Here is a 15,685-nt window from a genome sequence, read left to right as displayed (position 1 = left end):
CTGCCATTGTTGTTCCACTGTCATCCCTGCTTGGGTATCTTTCCAGTCAACTTTGGCCAGATCCTCTCTCATGGCTCCATAGTCCCCTTTGTTTTACTGTAATACTGACACCTCCGATTTACCCTTCTCCCTCTCAAATTGTAGATTAAAACTTATCATATAATGGTCACTACCTCCTCATGGCTCCTTTACCTCGAGTTCCCTTATCAAATCCTGTTCAGTGCACAACACTAAATTCAAAATTATCTTCTCCCTGGTAGGCTCCAGCACAAACTGCTCTAAGAATCCATCACGGAGGCACTCCACAAACTCCCTTTCATGGGGTCCAGTACCAACCTGATTTTCCCAGTCTACCTGAGAGTAAACCATTGTTACATTGTAGCCAGTTCTCTCCTTACACATATATTCCTTTCTCTGGCCACACAATTCACTTATCTCACACCTTTAGTCTTTTCATCTCTGGCCTTTGTCCAACCATCTGCTATCAAACCTCTCACCTGTAACCAACTTGTCACTCGCCAGACGTTGTCCTGCTCCACCACTCTTCTAGCTTTTCCCCCTCTCTGCCACAATCTGTTTGATGAACAGTCCTGACCCAATATAACATCTATCCATATTCTCCGGAGAATATTTCTATGCAGTAGTGCAGTATTATCCTAATAAATTATATGTAGCAGCTTAAAATTACAGTACATTACATTTTCATTTATTGATAGCATCAGTACAGTACTATAAACTTTCACTTTACATTTTAGTACTTTGTACTATAACTTCATGTTTGTATAATACACTAATGCTGTTCTGCCTCGGAAGAAGGATTTACTACATTAGTTGTTGATTATTGTTGGTGAAAATGCAGATCTTGAAGGCTTCATGTGTTCTGCAGATGCACTCTGCAGCAATATTTGAATGTTTGACTGCCTAAAACCAAGCTGCCTTTTCTTTGGAAAATTGTTCTGGATGTGAGAGAGTTTCACCATTCCCTGAACCGAATTCTTCTTAAAGAATTTGGTGAATAATTCCAGTTCTTTTCCAGCTCCTGCACAGGATATTTTTTGTGCATTATGTTGTTTAGATGATACAGTGGCTTGCTCAGGATTAACAACAATTTGGATGATTTGATCATTAATTAAAGATTAGACTAAGTGGGACCTGTTGGGTCCCATTGTCACATGGGAGGCCTGGTCCCCCAACGCAATACTCCACCACTCACACATAGCCCCTAACAGCGCAGGCCCACAGCACACCCATCCTCCCTCTTCTTTCCCCTCCCCAATCCCTCCCTCACCTCTCCCCTACCATCAGTGACTTCATCCCTCCCTCCATAATTCATCTCCCTCTCCTCTCCCTCATTCCCCCAACTCTCCCTCCTCACCTCCCCAGGATCTTTTCCCTCCCTCCCCCTCCTTTCCCCTACCCTCAGTCACTCCCTCCCTCCATAACTTCTCTCCCCTCCCTAACCCTCTCCTATCCCTCTATCTCCCCCCTCACCAAGTTCTCGAGGTTGTGGCCGTCGGCTTCAGCGCCCGGCCCCGGACTCAGCGCAGCCTCTGGGCTCAGTGCGGCTTCCGAGCTCACAGACTCAGCGCGGGTTTAATGAGTACTGCAGAATGATTGGAGTCGTTTATCACTTGATTCAACTGAGACGAAAATAATTTGTTAACTGCCACTGTTAACACTTGTTAACAGCCAGTAGTTAACACGTAGTTTTACAATGTATCACCAATACATCGATCTGCATTCCTCAGTCAATATAATTGTGTTTTGACCAAGTATTAATGACGCCGCATTCCTTTGAATAAAATTCATGGGAGAATTTCTTAAAACTCACTGTCATTAAGAGCTCCAGACCGCGAGCACGGGCTTCTTTCTGGTGTGCAAGGTACAGTCATTCACCCACGTTATTTTAAGAGGGAACTGCAATTGCTGGAACAACGAAGATAGACAAAAATGCTGGAGAAACTCAGTGGGTGAGGCAGCATCTCACCTGCTGAGTTTCTCCAGCATTTCTGTCCACCCACGTTATTTAGTAATTTGTACCCGTCATTTAGGGATGTTATATGAATTTAAAAAAAAAAAAAAAGTTTATGTGTGTTGTTTCTCTCTCTCCTTCAAGGTTAGTTCTTCTGTTTGCCTTTATTTGCTTCAGTTTTATTTAGTGTTATTTATCACGTTGTGGTTGTAGCTTTTGAACGATTTAAATGTATCGTTTTTAAAAAAAAATCATATAAATTCATAGCGTCGCCCGAGCGCCAAACCCCTTCAGTTGAACCTGCACCTTGAAGAGGCATTGACACTTTGTTTTTATGTAGAGGGGTATTAGAGAAGGGCTCCGGACCGCGAGCTCACTGACTGAATGATACAGACGTCCTGACTGAAAATCACATCCTTCCGATAAATTATTTTAGGATAAGCCTTTCTAGAGAACATGCTACTTTTTGCTTTGCCCATTTTCAAAATATAGAATTTTGAATTTGGCGTTTGATTGGTACAAGGAGACGACAAAGCTCGTAATATCTATTTTTTTACACACTGTAACTTTCAACATTTCTACTTTTGGGTATGTATGTGGCAATTATGGCTCATGGAATTTTCTCCCACACTACTAGTTATATTTGTAACAACATATTTAAATACGTGAAATTTTCAATCTTTCCCAACCCCTTAAAAAATGCCCGAAGAAGGGACTCGTCTCTAAACGTCGCCTAGCCATTCCCTCCATAGATAGACACAAAATGCTGGAGTAACTCAACGGGTCAGGCAGCATCTCTGGAGAGAAGGAATAGGTGATGTTTTGGGTCGAGACCCTTCTTCGGACCCTTCTTAGATCCAGGGTGACCTGCTGAGTTCTCCAACACTTTATGTTTTGCTCTTAAAATAAATCTGGTCTGCTGAAGAAACAGCACTATAGACCACTCTGGAAGTGCAAGTCTTGCTGTACACTTCATACTGTGGAACACATCATAATACACCCTGAGTGAATTAATGGGGTTAGATTTAATCTGTTGTCTAGAAATAATCGATACCCACCCTTTGTACCTTACATCAGATTTAAATCGGAATTCCTGTTTTTTTTGTTTTCCTATTTGTCAATTTTTTGAGCCCGATTATTTGGCGGCCAATCAACCGCTGTCTCTAAGGTGGTTGTGTCCAATCACCGACTAGCTTCCCTTAAAATTCGCGTCCAATCAACAAATCGGTCTCCTCGCGTCCAATCAGCCGCTGTCTTCAAGGGCATTGTGTCCAATCACATAATGCACTGGCCACTCGGCGGCCAATCAGACGCAGTCTCTGAGGGGCATTGCAACCAATCACCGACCAGCTTCCTTTACACAGAGAGGGAGAGAGAGATAGAAGAAAGCAGCAATGACATATAATACACAATGAACTGTATTACAAATACATAATAAACAAGTTATGCATTCTTGTACTCTTACATGGGTATGACCGCACATTAAAAGAAAAAAAAGATTTTTTAGCAAAATGGCACCGTGTAAAAATACTGATTTCCTCAGCAAAATACTGATTTTCAGGTACTAGAATACTGAAATGCTCTGACAGAACTTGGCAGCTCTGAAGTGTGATCCCCTTGAAAACTCTTGGTTTGTTGTATTTTCCATTTACCAAACCTAGAGTATACCTTCCACATTGACACGGTAAAACAATCCTTATGTTGCTTGAAGCCAGTTGCAATTTTCTGATTCGCAATGTTGATTCTGGATGGCAACAGTATCAATCACCAGCCTCGTCGGCATTTCAGGTGTGTTCGGGGAGAGACCGTGTTCATCTCAAATAACTTTGTATATTTTTTAACATTCTTGATGAGTAGATTTTTTTTTTCTCGCAACAAAATATCAAGCCCTTGGATGTGTGCCAAAGCTGGAAACATGACAACCAACCATTTGGAAACTTCCAGGGTTCCGTAATCCCTTTCTGAGTCCTTCACATTTCAATCAGCATGGGTCGTGAAATCGGCGTGCCTGCCAAGCATTTCAAAGTAAACCATTCACACAAAATGTCCATCAGGGTTAGCTCTGGTTTTTGAAGACCTGGTTTCATTGAAACCTGCCGAGGTCTTCAAAAACCTTGCTTTTCTCTGAAGAAGCCATGCAATTCAGTAACTGAGCCTTTTGAGCTTTAATTTCTTAGATCATCAATGATCTTGCAGCAGATTCCTTTATTTTTCACCCTTCTATAGTTGTTTTATTATCTCCAACTTCTGCATCATTTTGCTTATGTTTTTGTCCACATCCTACTCGTGTGGCCTTTAGGTTGGATAAAAGATGGCTACTGAATTAAAATAGAAAAGATGCAGGTTAGTGAAGGGTAAATTTGCATTGGCTTATGGAGAAAAGTGGTAGTTGCTAAGGTTTTCTGGTTAGTTGGAGTCTAGATGTTAAAATGTTTCTGTATGAGGCACCTGTCTTATTGTGTAGAAAATAAATACAGATGCTGGTTTATACTGAAGATAGACACAAAGTACTGGAGTAACTCAGTGGGTCAGGCAGCATCTCTGGAGAAAAAGGGCGGGTGACCTTTCGGATTGGGACCTCTCTTCGGACTGGACGTTTTGGCTTGGGACCCCTCTTCAGACTGCCTTATTGTAATTGTTTCTAAAATGTAGCCAATTTCTCCAGCCATTCATTTTAACAAAAAAAACTTTACTAAGGCTTGTAACTGAATACTATGGGCCTGTCCCACTTAGGCGATTTTTCAGGTGACCGTCAAGTTGCCGGTGACTGTCAGGGTGAAACACATACACACATCACTTCCTTCACCAGCCCGTTATGCAGGCGGAGGACAGGGCAAGCGGGGGTAGCGCTGTCTGAGTGAAATTCACACGGTGCAAAGCCAACGTGATACAGACACACACCGTGATGAACAGGAAGGTTGGCGCTGTAATTAAGATGGTGAAAGCAGTGTACGGGAAGGGTCACGTAAGTCCTTTAAGAGAGGGGGGAGAAAGAGTGGAGACAACTTTTAAGAAGCCAGAGATATACGGCTGTGAAGGTCGGCGGACATTTAACATTACCGGTCGGATTCCTTGGTTCTGAAAACGACTGCTTATGTTTTTTTCCCAATGAGCCAATGAAATTCTCCGGTCAGGACTGGCTACAACCTACGAGAACCTACGACCTCCTGGCGACCCACTACCACTGCACGAGAATTCTCGCTACTCTCCATGGCAGCTTCATTCTGGTCGCCGCTAATTTTTCAACATGTTGAAAAATTCGTGGCGACCATAATGAGGCCGCGACCAGTTCCCAGAATGCGGGAACTTCTCACGACCATGAAAGCGACTACCCGGCAACCACCCGCAAACATGTGGCGACTGCATAGTCTCCTGCAGTCGCCTAAAATGTCGCCTAAGTGCGACAGGCCCATAATGAGTTAATTCTCTATGTATAAACAATGCTTAAAATGTACAAAAATGATACCTATTTTCCTGTTTTCTGTGATGGAAGTAATGTTCATTTCAGATGATCAAGAAGTGGTATCTGGAGAGCATTTTAGTTGCTCGATTTATTTGATCAACACATTTTTCAGTTGTCGTCTTATCATTAGCATGATGAAATATATAAATGTGGTTTACAAACAGATTGTCTTTAGGTATGTTGTATTGATTGTAAAATACTGTGCTTTGACATGGACACAATGGTTATTTGAAATCGTCACATACACTAGTTATGTGAAACAGTAGAGCATATTTGCCTTTAAAAAAAACAAAATATGATTTAGAGAAGCTACGATTGTTCTCCTTGGGAGATTCTGGAGTATTTAAATAGAAGTGTTTCCAATTGAGGAATTTTGATTAAAGCATAAGGGGTTTATTTCCACTGGCAAGAAGGATATGGATTGTAGATAATTGGCAAAAGACAGCTATGATCATAAACGCATTGCCTGAAAGGATAATGGACGCATGTTAATAGGAAGTTGCAGGGGAAATCGATCATGTTCTTGGGGGAAGAAAGACAGAAAAAGCTGGAATAACTCAGCCGGTCAGACAGCATCTCTGAAGAAAAGCACGAGGTGACGTTTCGGGTCAACATCCTTCTTCAGACTGTTCTTGGGTAGTTGAGCAGTGGGATGGGGTGTGTGGAGGGGGAACAAAGAACTAAAGACATGGAGAGTAGGTCTAATTAGGTAGCTCTGTCAAAAAGTTGGCAAGACCATGAAAGGCCTGCTTCCATAGTTTAAACTTGTTGAAATTCGGGATGCAGTATTGTTTGTGCAGTAATGTTGCTTATACAAAATCCATGCTATACGTTTAGCTTATCTTTTTCTTATTTAATCTGTTGCAGCTGAAAATAAAAAGGAGCTGGGAACACGGACAGTGATAATTAAAGAGGAGCCAATGGAATTGGAAATACCCGACCCCACCGTGTCACGACTTCCTAATCGTTTGTTTAATTGCAAGGCAGTAAAAAATGAACGGTTACAGGATTCCCCTGAAGTTATACCTCTCACCGAAATTAAGCTTTTCACTCAAGACATATCAGTGAAGATGGCATCAGAGCTTCTTTATCAACTCTCAGGTATTTGAGTTGCTGCTCAATTAAACTACGATTTTGTGCCAGAGGAAGGATGTTTAAAGTATGCTGGGTAGAGAGTGATGTGCCTTGTCTGACTTGTCTGCCTTTCAAACACCTCAATTTAATATTGTTCTATGGTTTCAGGCAGTAAGAACACAATAATTAGGACTAATAAATTCTGATTACCTCTCATTAAAAGTGCGGCTGTCAGTAAAGATTGAATAACATTTTAAATTCATAGATATGAATCTGGGACCCGGCTTAACTAATCATTTAATACTGAATGCACCACTCGCCCTTTTGAAATGCGTAAATATCTGTGTACTTCTGCTTGGATCCTGCTGTCGCTTTCAGATTCTCCCAGCACCTGCAACTTGTTGCGAAATAATTTCGATAATATTTTTCACATTTCTTTTGATGATTATTTTCTCATTTCAATAATCTTGGGTCTTGATCATACACCAACTCTTCGCCTCCTAAATCAGTTCTGCAAGGCAGGAAGATTTTAATTGAAACAACAAATATGAATTGCAACTCTGCAGGTGGTGACATCAGAAAGGAAGAGAGGATAATCTTTATGGGGTACCTGGTGATAGAAGCTTTGTTCTTTTTTTGATTGTTCTTTTAAATTACATTTTTACCATTGCAAAATATTGTAGTTAGTAGTCATAATGACGAATTTTGAAATTAGAATAAAATGTATGGTATTTTTATAGTTCAATTTAAATATCTGGTGTCATTTAAATAAAGATGTTTTAAAAATCCTGTTCCAGAAACACTTAGTTATCCACGTGCATGCCTTTCTCGTGGTTTGTTCAGCCAGGGTAAAACCATATTGTCATTAGCTATTAGCTTTCAGATTATACTTGCACATAGCAAATGACCAACGTACTGATCTCATGCTCACTATCTGTTTATAGGGATAATGGATAGCAGAGTTTGTAAGGAATGCTAAATTTGATCAGTAGCTGCAACTTCATCTGCCTTCTCTGTCAATCTGGCAGGGTTGTGGGTGAAAGAGATGAAAGAAAGAAAAAGGGATGTTTATTTCAATATGTGTGTATTCCACCAGGCAGAGACTTTGATTCTGAATGTGGAATGAACTATCATAAATGTGTGACTCTAATACAAATACTTTTCTAAGTTTTCCATCATAACTACTGTAATTAACGTGCATCACTATCTGAAACTGCCACTTGTCCTTCACTATTTTTATTCTAAGGTTAGCACATTTTTACTGAGACATTGCATCAGTATGGTTCAAAATAGATAGTATTCTGCTGTCTGAGGGCAGATCTTGTTTGGACCCTAAAAGTAGCACCTGGATGTCAAGGCTTGATGGTAGCACCAAAACCAGCAACACAAATGACAGGGTATACTACAGATGTTCATAACTTGCACATAATGACTTCTGCTGTTAGAGATGGAACGTTACCACAATGTGTGTGGTATAAATTCCCAATCCAATCCAGGATCTTCCAAAAAATCTCCGGGTTGGAATTAGAATAGCCTCGGCTTCAATTTATGTTTTCTGTTTATTTAAAATTTCTCGATCTTTTTGACTGTGTTTTGTTGAAATTAGGTGTGGCTGGTAGATGATGATAGTATGATAAATAGGCTGTTAATGAGTGGAAAGCTGGATCAATGTCACAATATTTATATTTATAAGCTCCTAGAAAGTGGGGCGGCACGGTGGCGCAGCGGTAGAGTTGCTGCATTACGGCACACGAGACCACGGTTTGATCCTGACTACGGGAGTTTGTACGTTCCCCCCGTGACCTGCGTGGGTTTTCTCTGGGATCTCCGGGTTCCTCCCACACTCCAAAGATGTACAGGTTTGAAGGCTAATTGGCTTTGGTAAAATTGTAAATTGTCCCTAGTGTGCATAGGATAGTGTTAGTGTGCGGAGATCGCTGGTCGGCGTGGACTCGGTGGAGTGCTTGTTTCCGCGCTGTACCTCTAAACTAAAGTAAATGTAGTTGGGGGAAAAAAATCATATGCTAAAAATCTGAAATAAAACAGAAAATGGTGGAAATACTCAGCAGGTTAGGCAGTACACTTGGAACAAACTGGGCCAACACCCTTCTTCAGGCAATGAGATATTTGCTGGACTGGAAGAAGAACGAGGAAAGTCATGGCAGAAACTTTGAAGAAACAATCTTAACACGCAATAACTTAGTCAATAATTAAATGGGTAACAATCCACAAACAGCATAGCAGCACTACTGTATTACAGCTAACTAGATAGAATTCCAGTTGATTTAAAAACAGCACATCTCAAACAAACAGCAGGAAAGGAAACACAAAAATATCAGTGAACAATTTTAAAGTCACTTCACAGCAGCTCAAATGGCAAAAGCCATCATGAGTACTGGTAAAGCTGTCAAGCTTGAAGGCATACATGCTGAACTGCAGGGAACTTTTGCCAGCGATAAAGGGCTGGCTTCTGAAACCATTCGACACATGTATAAGGCCTGAGTAAATATCCACGGTCTAGAGAAGAATGGTTTGTACTTCACTTCATGTTTTGCACTTCACATGATGGTTATATTTATCACAAAGATAGACTATTATATTTATCACAAAGACTACTCCAACTCAGCGGGACTGTCTGAAGACCTCAGTCTGAAGAAGGGTCTCTACCCGAAATGTCACCCATTCCTTCTCTCCAGTGATGCTGCATGTCCCGCTGAGTTACTCCAGCATTTTGTGTGTATTTTCGGTGTGTAAACCAGCATCTGCAGTTATCAACAAAGGTCTGTAATATGATGAAGGGCTATCAGCTGGGGTGGAAGATTGCAACCTTCATGTGGTCCGCCTGTTTCGACGAATGCAATCAACCCGGCGTGCACAACCAAATAAGATCAAATAGTACAAGTTGTCCAACAACTTTAGGCTATGCACGCCATACGCTAGAAGAAGAGGAAGGGCTATCAGCTAATCCACATGCTCCAAACACATGGAAAACCATCACATCGTGAATTCAAAGAAAATTGCATGTTTTAGTGCCTTCTGCAGCCAGCTCCAGGGAAATACTGGCATCCCTGCTCTTCATCCTTTCACCAAAAAAACAATCAACACACCCAAGCACAAACGAGCATCTTGGCAACCTAATCAGAGAGGCTGACATGGGTCTTCATCCAAGCACCCTCTGCGTGGTCACACCACTGCAGAAAAGTGTTAGAAGTCACACAGGTGCTTTCTTGTGAAAACAGGTAACCAGAGTTATCCCTGTGGTCACTATATATATATATATAGGAATTGTGAAATTTGGATAAATTGACATTTTCATAAGCACAATAACATTTTGATGGGTAACGGGCTTGATTGAGAATTAGTGAATCATGATGAAATAAAATGGCAGCACAGTAAAGGGCTTGAATAACTGTTCTTGTTTCGAATCCTAAATAAAGATGTTCCTAAAATTATTGTTCAGTTTCCTATCGAGCCAGAACTCTGTTCAGTTGCAGTTTGCTAACAAAATAGCTTCCTTATGCCTTTCATTTAAAAATGCTCTGTCTCTTTGTAGAAAAAGTAAACAAAGCTCAAGAACAAGGAAGGGAGGCATCAGAGTTGAGTAGCAGCAGGTGAGTATCATTTTATTGTTTCACTTTCAGTGCACTTCTATCTGGGTGGAGAAATGGTAGTTTCATAGGTACAGATTGTTCTACTATAACGTGAGAGCTGATTTCCTAAGAAACCCCGCATTATAGAAGACAGACACAAAATGCTGGACAAATTCAGCGGGACAGGCAGCATTTCTGGACAGAAGGAATGGGTGACGTTTCGTGTCGAGACCCTTCTTTAGACTAGAAAATCACATTATAAAAATAATTGTGAAAAGGGGTTAGGAGCTGGAGAATTTCAGTCTCGCAATAACAGAGGACTTTTTAATAGCTCTAAATTGATTTTTGTTGGCTAAAAATACTAAAACCTGTATATTGCAATGTTTAATAGAGCATCATTGGAACAAGTCATAGAGTGATATAGTGTGGAAAGGCCCTTCGGCCCAACTTACGCACACCGGTCAACATGTCCCAGCTACACTAGTCCCACCTGCCTGCGCTTGGTCCATATCCCTCCAAACCTGCCCTTTCCATGTACCTGTCAACTGTTTCTTAAACGTTGGGATAGTCCTAGCCTCAACTACTTCCTCTGGCAGCTTGTTCCATACACCCACCAACCTTGGTGTAAAAAAATTGCCACTCAGATTCCTATTAAATCTTTTCCCCTTCATCTTGAACCTATGTCCTCTGGTCCTCGATTCCCCTACTCATGGCAAGAGACTCTGTGCATCTACTCGATCTAATCCTCTCATAATCTTATACACCTCTATAAGATTACTGCTCATCCTCCTGCGCTCCAAGGAATAGAGACCCAGCTTCTAATAATAATGGTCACAGAAATGTCTGTTTAACAAAACGATTATAATTTGGTAACTGTAAGATGTGTGCACTTCCATTCACCACATTACTGGTGGTATGGAGAGGCTGCAGAACCTTTTTCCCTCGGTGAAAATGTTAGACTAGAGGGCATAGTTTTAAGATGAGAGGGGCAAAGTTTAAAGAAGATAGTGGGGCATTTTTTTTTTACACAGTGGTGGGTGCTTGAAATGCACTGCCAGGGGTAGTGGAGGCAGATATGATAGTGGCATTTAAAAGGCTTTTAAATAGGTGCATGGGAATGGAGGGATATGGTCACATACAAGCAGAGATTAGATGTGTCTGAAGAAGGGTCTTGACCTGAAACGTTACCCATTCCTTCTCTCCAGAGATGCTGTCTGTCCTGCTGAGTTACTCCAGCATTTTGTGTCTACCTTCGATTTAAACCAGCATCTGGAGTTCCTTCCCACACAGAGATTTGTTTAACTTGGCATCATGTTCGGCATGGACATTGTGTTCTAAGATCATTCATTCTAATAAATACTCTGGGAATGGCCTCTCACTAAATACATAGGATGGATTGCAGCATTGACGGAGGCTTGAGTGTTTATTCCTAACCTCCTTTTGAAACATTCATATATTATAAGTTCATTGTTCTGTATGCATCCCTAGTTCAGAACAATAATTTGTTTGACCCTTACTTAAAAGTGATCTTTTTCAGTAGCGGGTAAGGGACATCTCAGCATCCCATGTTTTCCAACAATGAGCAAGCTTAAAGCTGGCCTTTATCTCAATAACTTAAACCTCTTATTAAAAGCCAAAAATCTGTATCATTATCTGTGAGAATGTCAGTTTACTTAAGTGCTCCTGAAAATTGTAATGGAACTAAACTCAAATTTGTGTTTTCTGTGCCAGAATAAGTACATTTATCTGTTTTAAATGGCATTAAAGTTAATGATTTGGGTATGTTATTCTTTTGATCCAGTTCTTCTCTATGTGAAGAAGTATTTAGACAATCACCATTTGCTCCAAACTTGAGGGATCCTTTATCTCATCTCCATGCAAGACCATCATCACAAGGTATGTGTTATGAACAGTTTTGCATTCTGCCTATTGTGTTAAATATTTGTTTTAAAAGTTAAGGCAGGATGCTTTACATTAATTCTAATGAGGAATTTATTTATGAAAATGCAGTTTCCAAGTTCGTAATTTTCGAAATGTGTGATGAAAAAATATGTATAAATTTGTCAAAACCATGCTTGGACAAGTGGAAAGAGCTGCAACTGCATCCCTGATCCTCTCATACAAATCTACAAAAATGTCACCCTGCTATCGCACAGGATTAGATAATTTACCCAATTAAAGATGGATGGTGTAAAGGTGTCCAGTCTGACACACTGTAACTTTACTGAGTCTTTAATAAAGGCACATGTCAAACACGTCCCAGTACTGACTGCATCTAGTCTTCAGGCGTACTGGAACCAAGGGAGGAGCAAGGGGAAGATATCACAGTTATACTGAGATGACTGGGCGTGGTTAGTGGTATTGAGGTAGCTACATTATAGGTTGCATGCATAAACCATCTACATCCTTTCCCTTAGAAATCTAAAATTGAAGTTATAACAGTGGCAGTGTGATTATACAACACATGCAAATTTAAACGAAATCACTGTAGCGGACAGGAGGTTTGACAACCCGACCCGAGCGTGTGCGTATAGCACCATCACCCTCCCCACCAGATAGAAGAGGAGGCGGAGCAGTAGCAGCCGGGAAGGAGAAAGTCGGCGGAGACCCAACCGGGAATGCGGAAGGTGACCCAACCGGCACAGATGATCCAGGAGGAGGAGACGGGGGAGAAGGAGGAGAAGGAGCAGGGGAGGAGATCATCTGCCCGAAAGCTGGAGGCGTAGAGGGAGGAGAACGCGGCAAGCGAACTGACCGGGGCATGCAGGGAGCTGTGGGGTAATTAGTAATGACAGGCTCGAAACGCAACGGAGGAGCGTAGGGATCCGCAGGAGGAGGCTGCGGCTCGTTAAAGGCCAACAGATGCTGGCGGCTCCGGCGGTAGACAGTTCCATCAAAGTCCACCAGGTAAGATCTCGGGGAATCGTCCACACCAACAACGGTTGCGAGTCGGGAGAATCCGGTGGCTGTCTACATGCGGATGACCTGGCCAGGCAGTAGTGGTGAGAGCGGGCGGCAGGACTTGTCGTGAGAACGGAGCTGTACCTCATGCTTGTGAGCAATCCGTTGCTGGACGGCGGAAGGCTGGAGGACCTTGGGCACCAGGGACTGTTGGGCGATCGGCATCGGTGGGCGAAGCACGCGGGACATCAGACGCTGGGCAGGGGATCGCATGGTAGGGTCCCGTGAGATGTTGCGAAGGTTGACTAGACCCAGGTAGAAGTCACCATTGGAGAGACGAGACTGCTCGAGCAAATTCTTGGCACTGCGGACAGCTCGCTCCGCCAGGCCGTTGCTCTGCGGGTATTCGGGGCTGCTGGTATAGTGAGTGAAGTTCCACTTCACAGCGAAAGCCTGGAATTCTGCGCTGGTGAACTGACGGCCGTTGTCGGTCTGTAAGCGGACCGGGGACCCGAAGGTAGCAAAGTGTCTGCGCAGCTTACTGATTTCCCTGCTATCACCATTTCAGAGGTGATAGCAGGGAGAAGATCCACTTCGAACCAGTTGGAGTTTGAATCAACCAACACCAGGTAGTGCTTGCCTCGCCATTCGAATATGTCAGCAGCCAGCGAGGTCCAGGGCATGGCAGGCGCAGGCTGCTGCAGAAGTGGCTGGCGCTGCTGATGTGGGGCAACAGTGTTGCAATCAGGACAGGAGGCTACTCGGGCTTTAATGTACTTGGCCATGCCGGGCCAATAGTATTGTTCTTGGGCATGTGAGACGGTGGCATCGGCACCGGGATGCCCCATGTGAGCAGCGTTGTAGTACAAGTCGTATAGGGAGGCAGGGACGACCACCTTGTGACCCTTGATGATGATGCCGTCCCGGAGCACAAGCTCGTCGCGGACCAGAAAGAAGGGGTGGGCGCCCGCAGGCAGTGAGATGCGTCTGCTGGGCCACCCCCGCTGGATGACAGCTGCAAGCTGTTGCAGGTTGGGGTCGTTGGCGGTGTGCTCAGCCAAGCACTGCAGCTGCTTAGAGGGAACAAAGTTGACATTTAGTACCTGCAGATCCTCCTGCTCGTAGGGATGCCTGTCACAGGAGGAGCAGGGGGCCCGGGACAGCGCGTCGGCCACATGCATCTCGGTGCCCCTCTTGTACACGATCAGAAAGTCGAACCGCTGGAGCTGTAACATCATGCGCTGGAGTCTAGCTGGAGCGATGAGGATAGGCTTATTGAGGATGGTCACCAAGGGTTGATGATCGGTCTCGACGGTGAACCTGGTACCGAAAAGGAAGTCCTTGAACTTGGAGCAGGCGAATACAACCGCAAGAAGCTCCTTCTCGATTTGTGCATATCGCTGCTCAGTGTCTGTCATGGTACGCGAGGCATAAGAAATGGGCTGCAGCGAGCCGTCATCATGGAGTTGCAGGCAGGCAGCACCGAGTCCGAAGCGGGAAGCATCACACGTAACTACAATTGGACGTTGCAGATCGAAAAACTTTAGAGTCAGTGTGAGAAGGTCGAACGCCTGCTGGTGTTGGGGAAACCAGGACCAAGCAAAAGTCTGAAGAAGGGTTTTGGCCCGAAACGTCGCCTATTTCCTTCGCTCCATAGATGCTGCTGCACCCGCTGAGTTTCCCCAGCAATTTTGTGTACCCAGGACCAAGCAATGTCTTTTTTCGTCAGTTGCCTCAGGGGTGCGCTCAACTCTCTGAGGTCGGGGATGAACTTTCCCAAATAGTTGACCATGCCCAGGAAACGCTGCAGGCTGGTCACGTCGGTCGGGGCAGGCAGCTCGGAGATAGCGTTGGTCTTCTGCAGATCAGGTTTCAGCCCGTGGGCTGTGAAGATGTGGCCAACATAGGGTACTTCAGCTACGCGGAACTTGCACTTTGACGGGTTAAGTTTTAAGTTGATCTGGCGAGCGCGGTCTAGAATCCGTCGGAGGTTGTGGTCGTGCTCAGCAGCATCTTTCCCATAAACCAGGATGTCATCCACGATAATGGCACACGGCAGGCCAGCAAACAGTTGCTCCATGGAGCGTTGAAACACTTCGCTAGCAGAGTTGATGCCGAATGGCATCCGCAAAAATTTGAATCTTCCGAAGGGGGTGCCAAAAGTGGTTAAGTCTGAGGAGTGTTTGTCTAGAGGTATTTGCCAGAATGAGCTCCTGGCATCAAGGACAGAGAACACCGTGGCCTGACCGACCTGGGCAGCAACATCTTCTACAGTCCTCATGGGGTAATGAGGGCGCCTTATTGCCAGATTTAAGTCTTTGGGATTGATGCACACCCGTATCTCGCTCTTACCCTTCTTCATGGTGGCGACCATGGTGGAGACCCACTCGGTGGGTTCGCTGACAGCTTCAAGCACTCCCATGTCAACCATGTTCTTCACCATGGCTTCGACCTTGCCCATCATGGCAAACGACACCCTTTGCGGAGCACGGACCACTGGTACAACCGACGGGTCAGTTGCGATCTTGTATACAAGGGGCAGCTTACCCAGATCATCATCGAATAGGTCAGGGTGCTCGGAGAGTGGATTCAGCATCACCCGCACTTCATGGACAGTATGGTCAAAGGACACCAGCCCGAGATCCTGACACGCCTGATTGCTCAACAGTCACACAGTCACAGTCA

The 15,685-nt window shown here is 43.8% G+C and overlaps 1 protein-coding gene across 5 annotated transcripts in view; it reads left to right on the top strand.

Moving 5' to 3' along the window:
* Positions 1-15,685, top strand: part of znf827 (zinc finger protein 827) — a 94,565-nt gene that overhangs the window by 56,019 nt on the left and 22,861 nt on the right. For all 5 annotated transcript variants that reach the window (XR_004411414.1, XR_004411417.1, XM_033018015.1 and 2 more), the window contains exons 6-8: positions 6,303-6,536; positions 10,063-10,120; positions 11,901-11,995. Coding sequence is in view for 3 of the 5 variants with exons in the window: in XM_033018015.1 (XP_032873906.1) it covers positions 6,303-6,536; positions 10,063-10,120; positions 11,901-11,995 (387 nt within the window). In the remaining 2 variants the exon portion in view is untranslated. The remainder of the gene's footprint in view (positions 1-6,302; positions 6,537-10,062; positions 10,121-11,900; positions 11,996-15,685) is intronic.

This window comes from Amblyraja radiata, chromosome 1 (genome assembly GCF_010909765.2).
Source record: "Amblyraja radiata isolate CabotCenter1 chromosome 1, sAmbRad1.1.pri, whole genome shotgun sequence".
Taxonomy (NCBI): domain Eukaryota; kingdom Metazoa; phylum Chordata; class Chondrichthyes; order Rajiformes; family Rajidae; genus Amblyraja; species Amblyraja radiata.
Note: the sequence above shows the minus strand (reverse complement) of the source record. Positions and strands in the feature narration are given on the sequence as shown.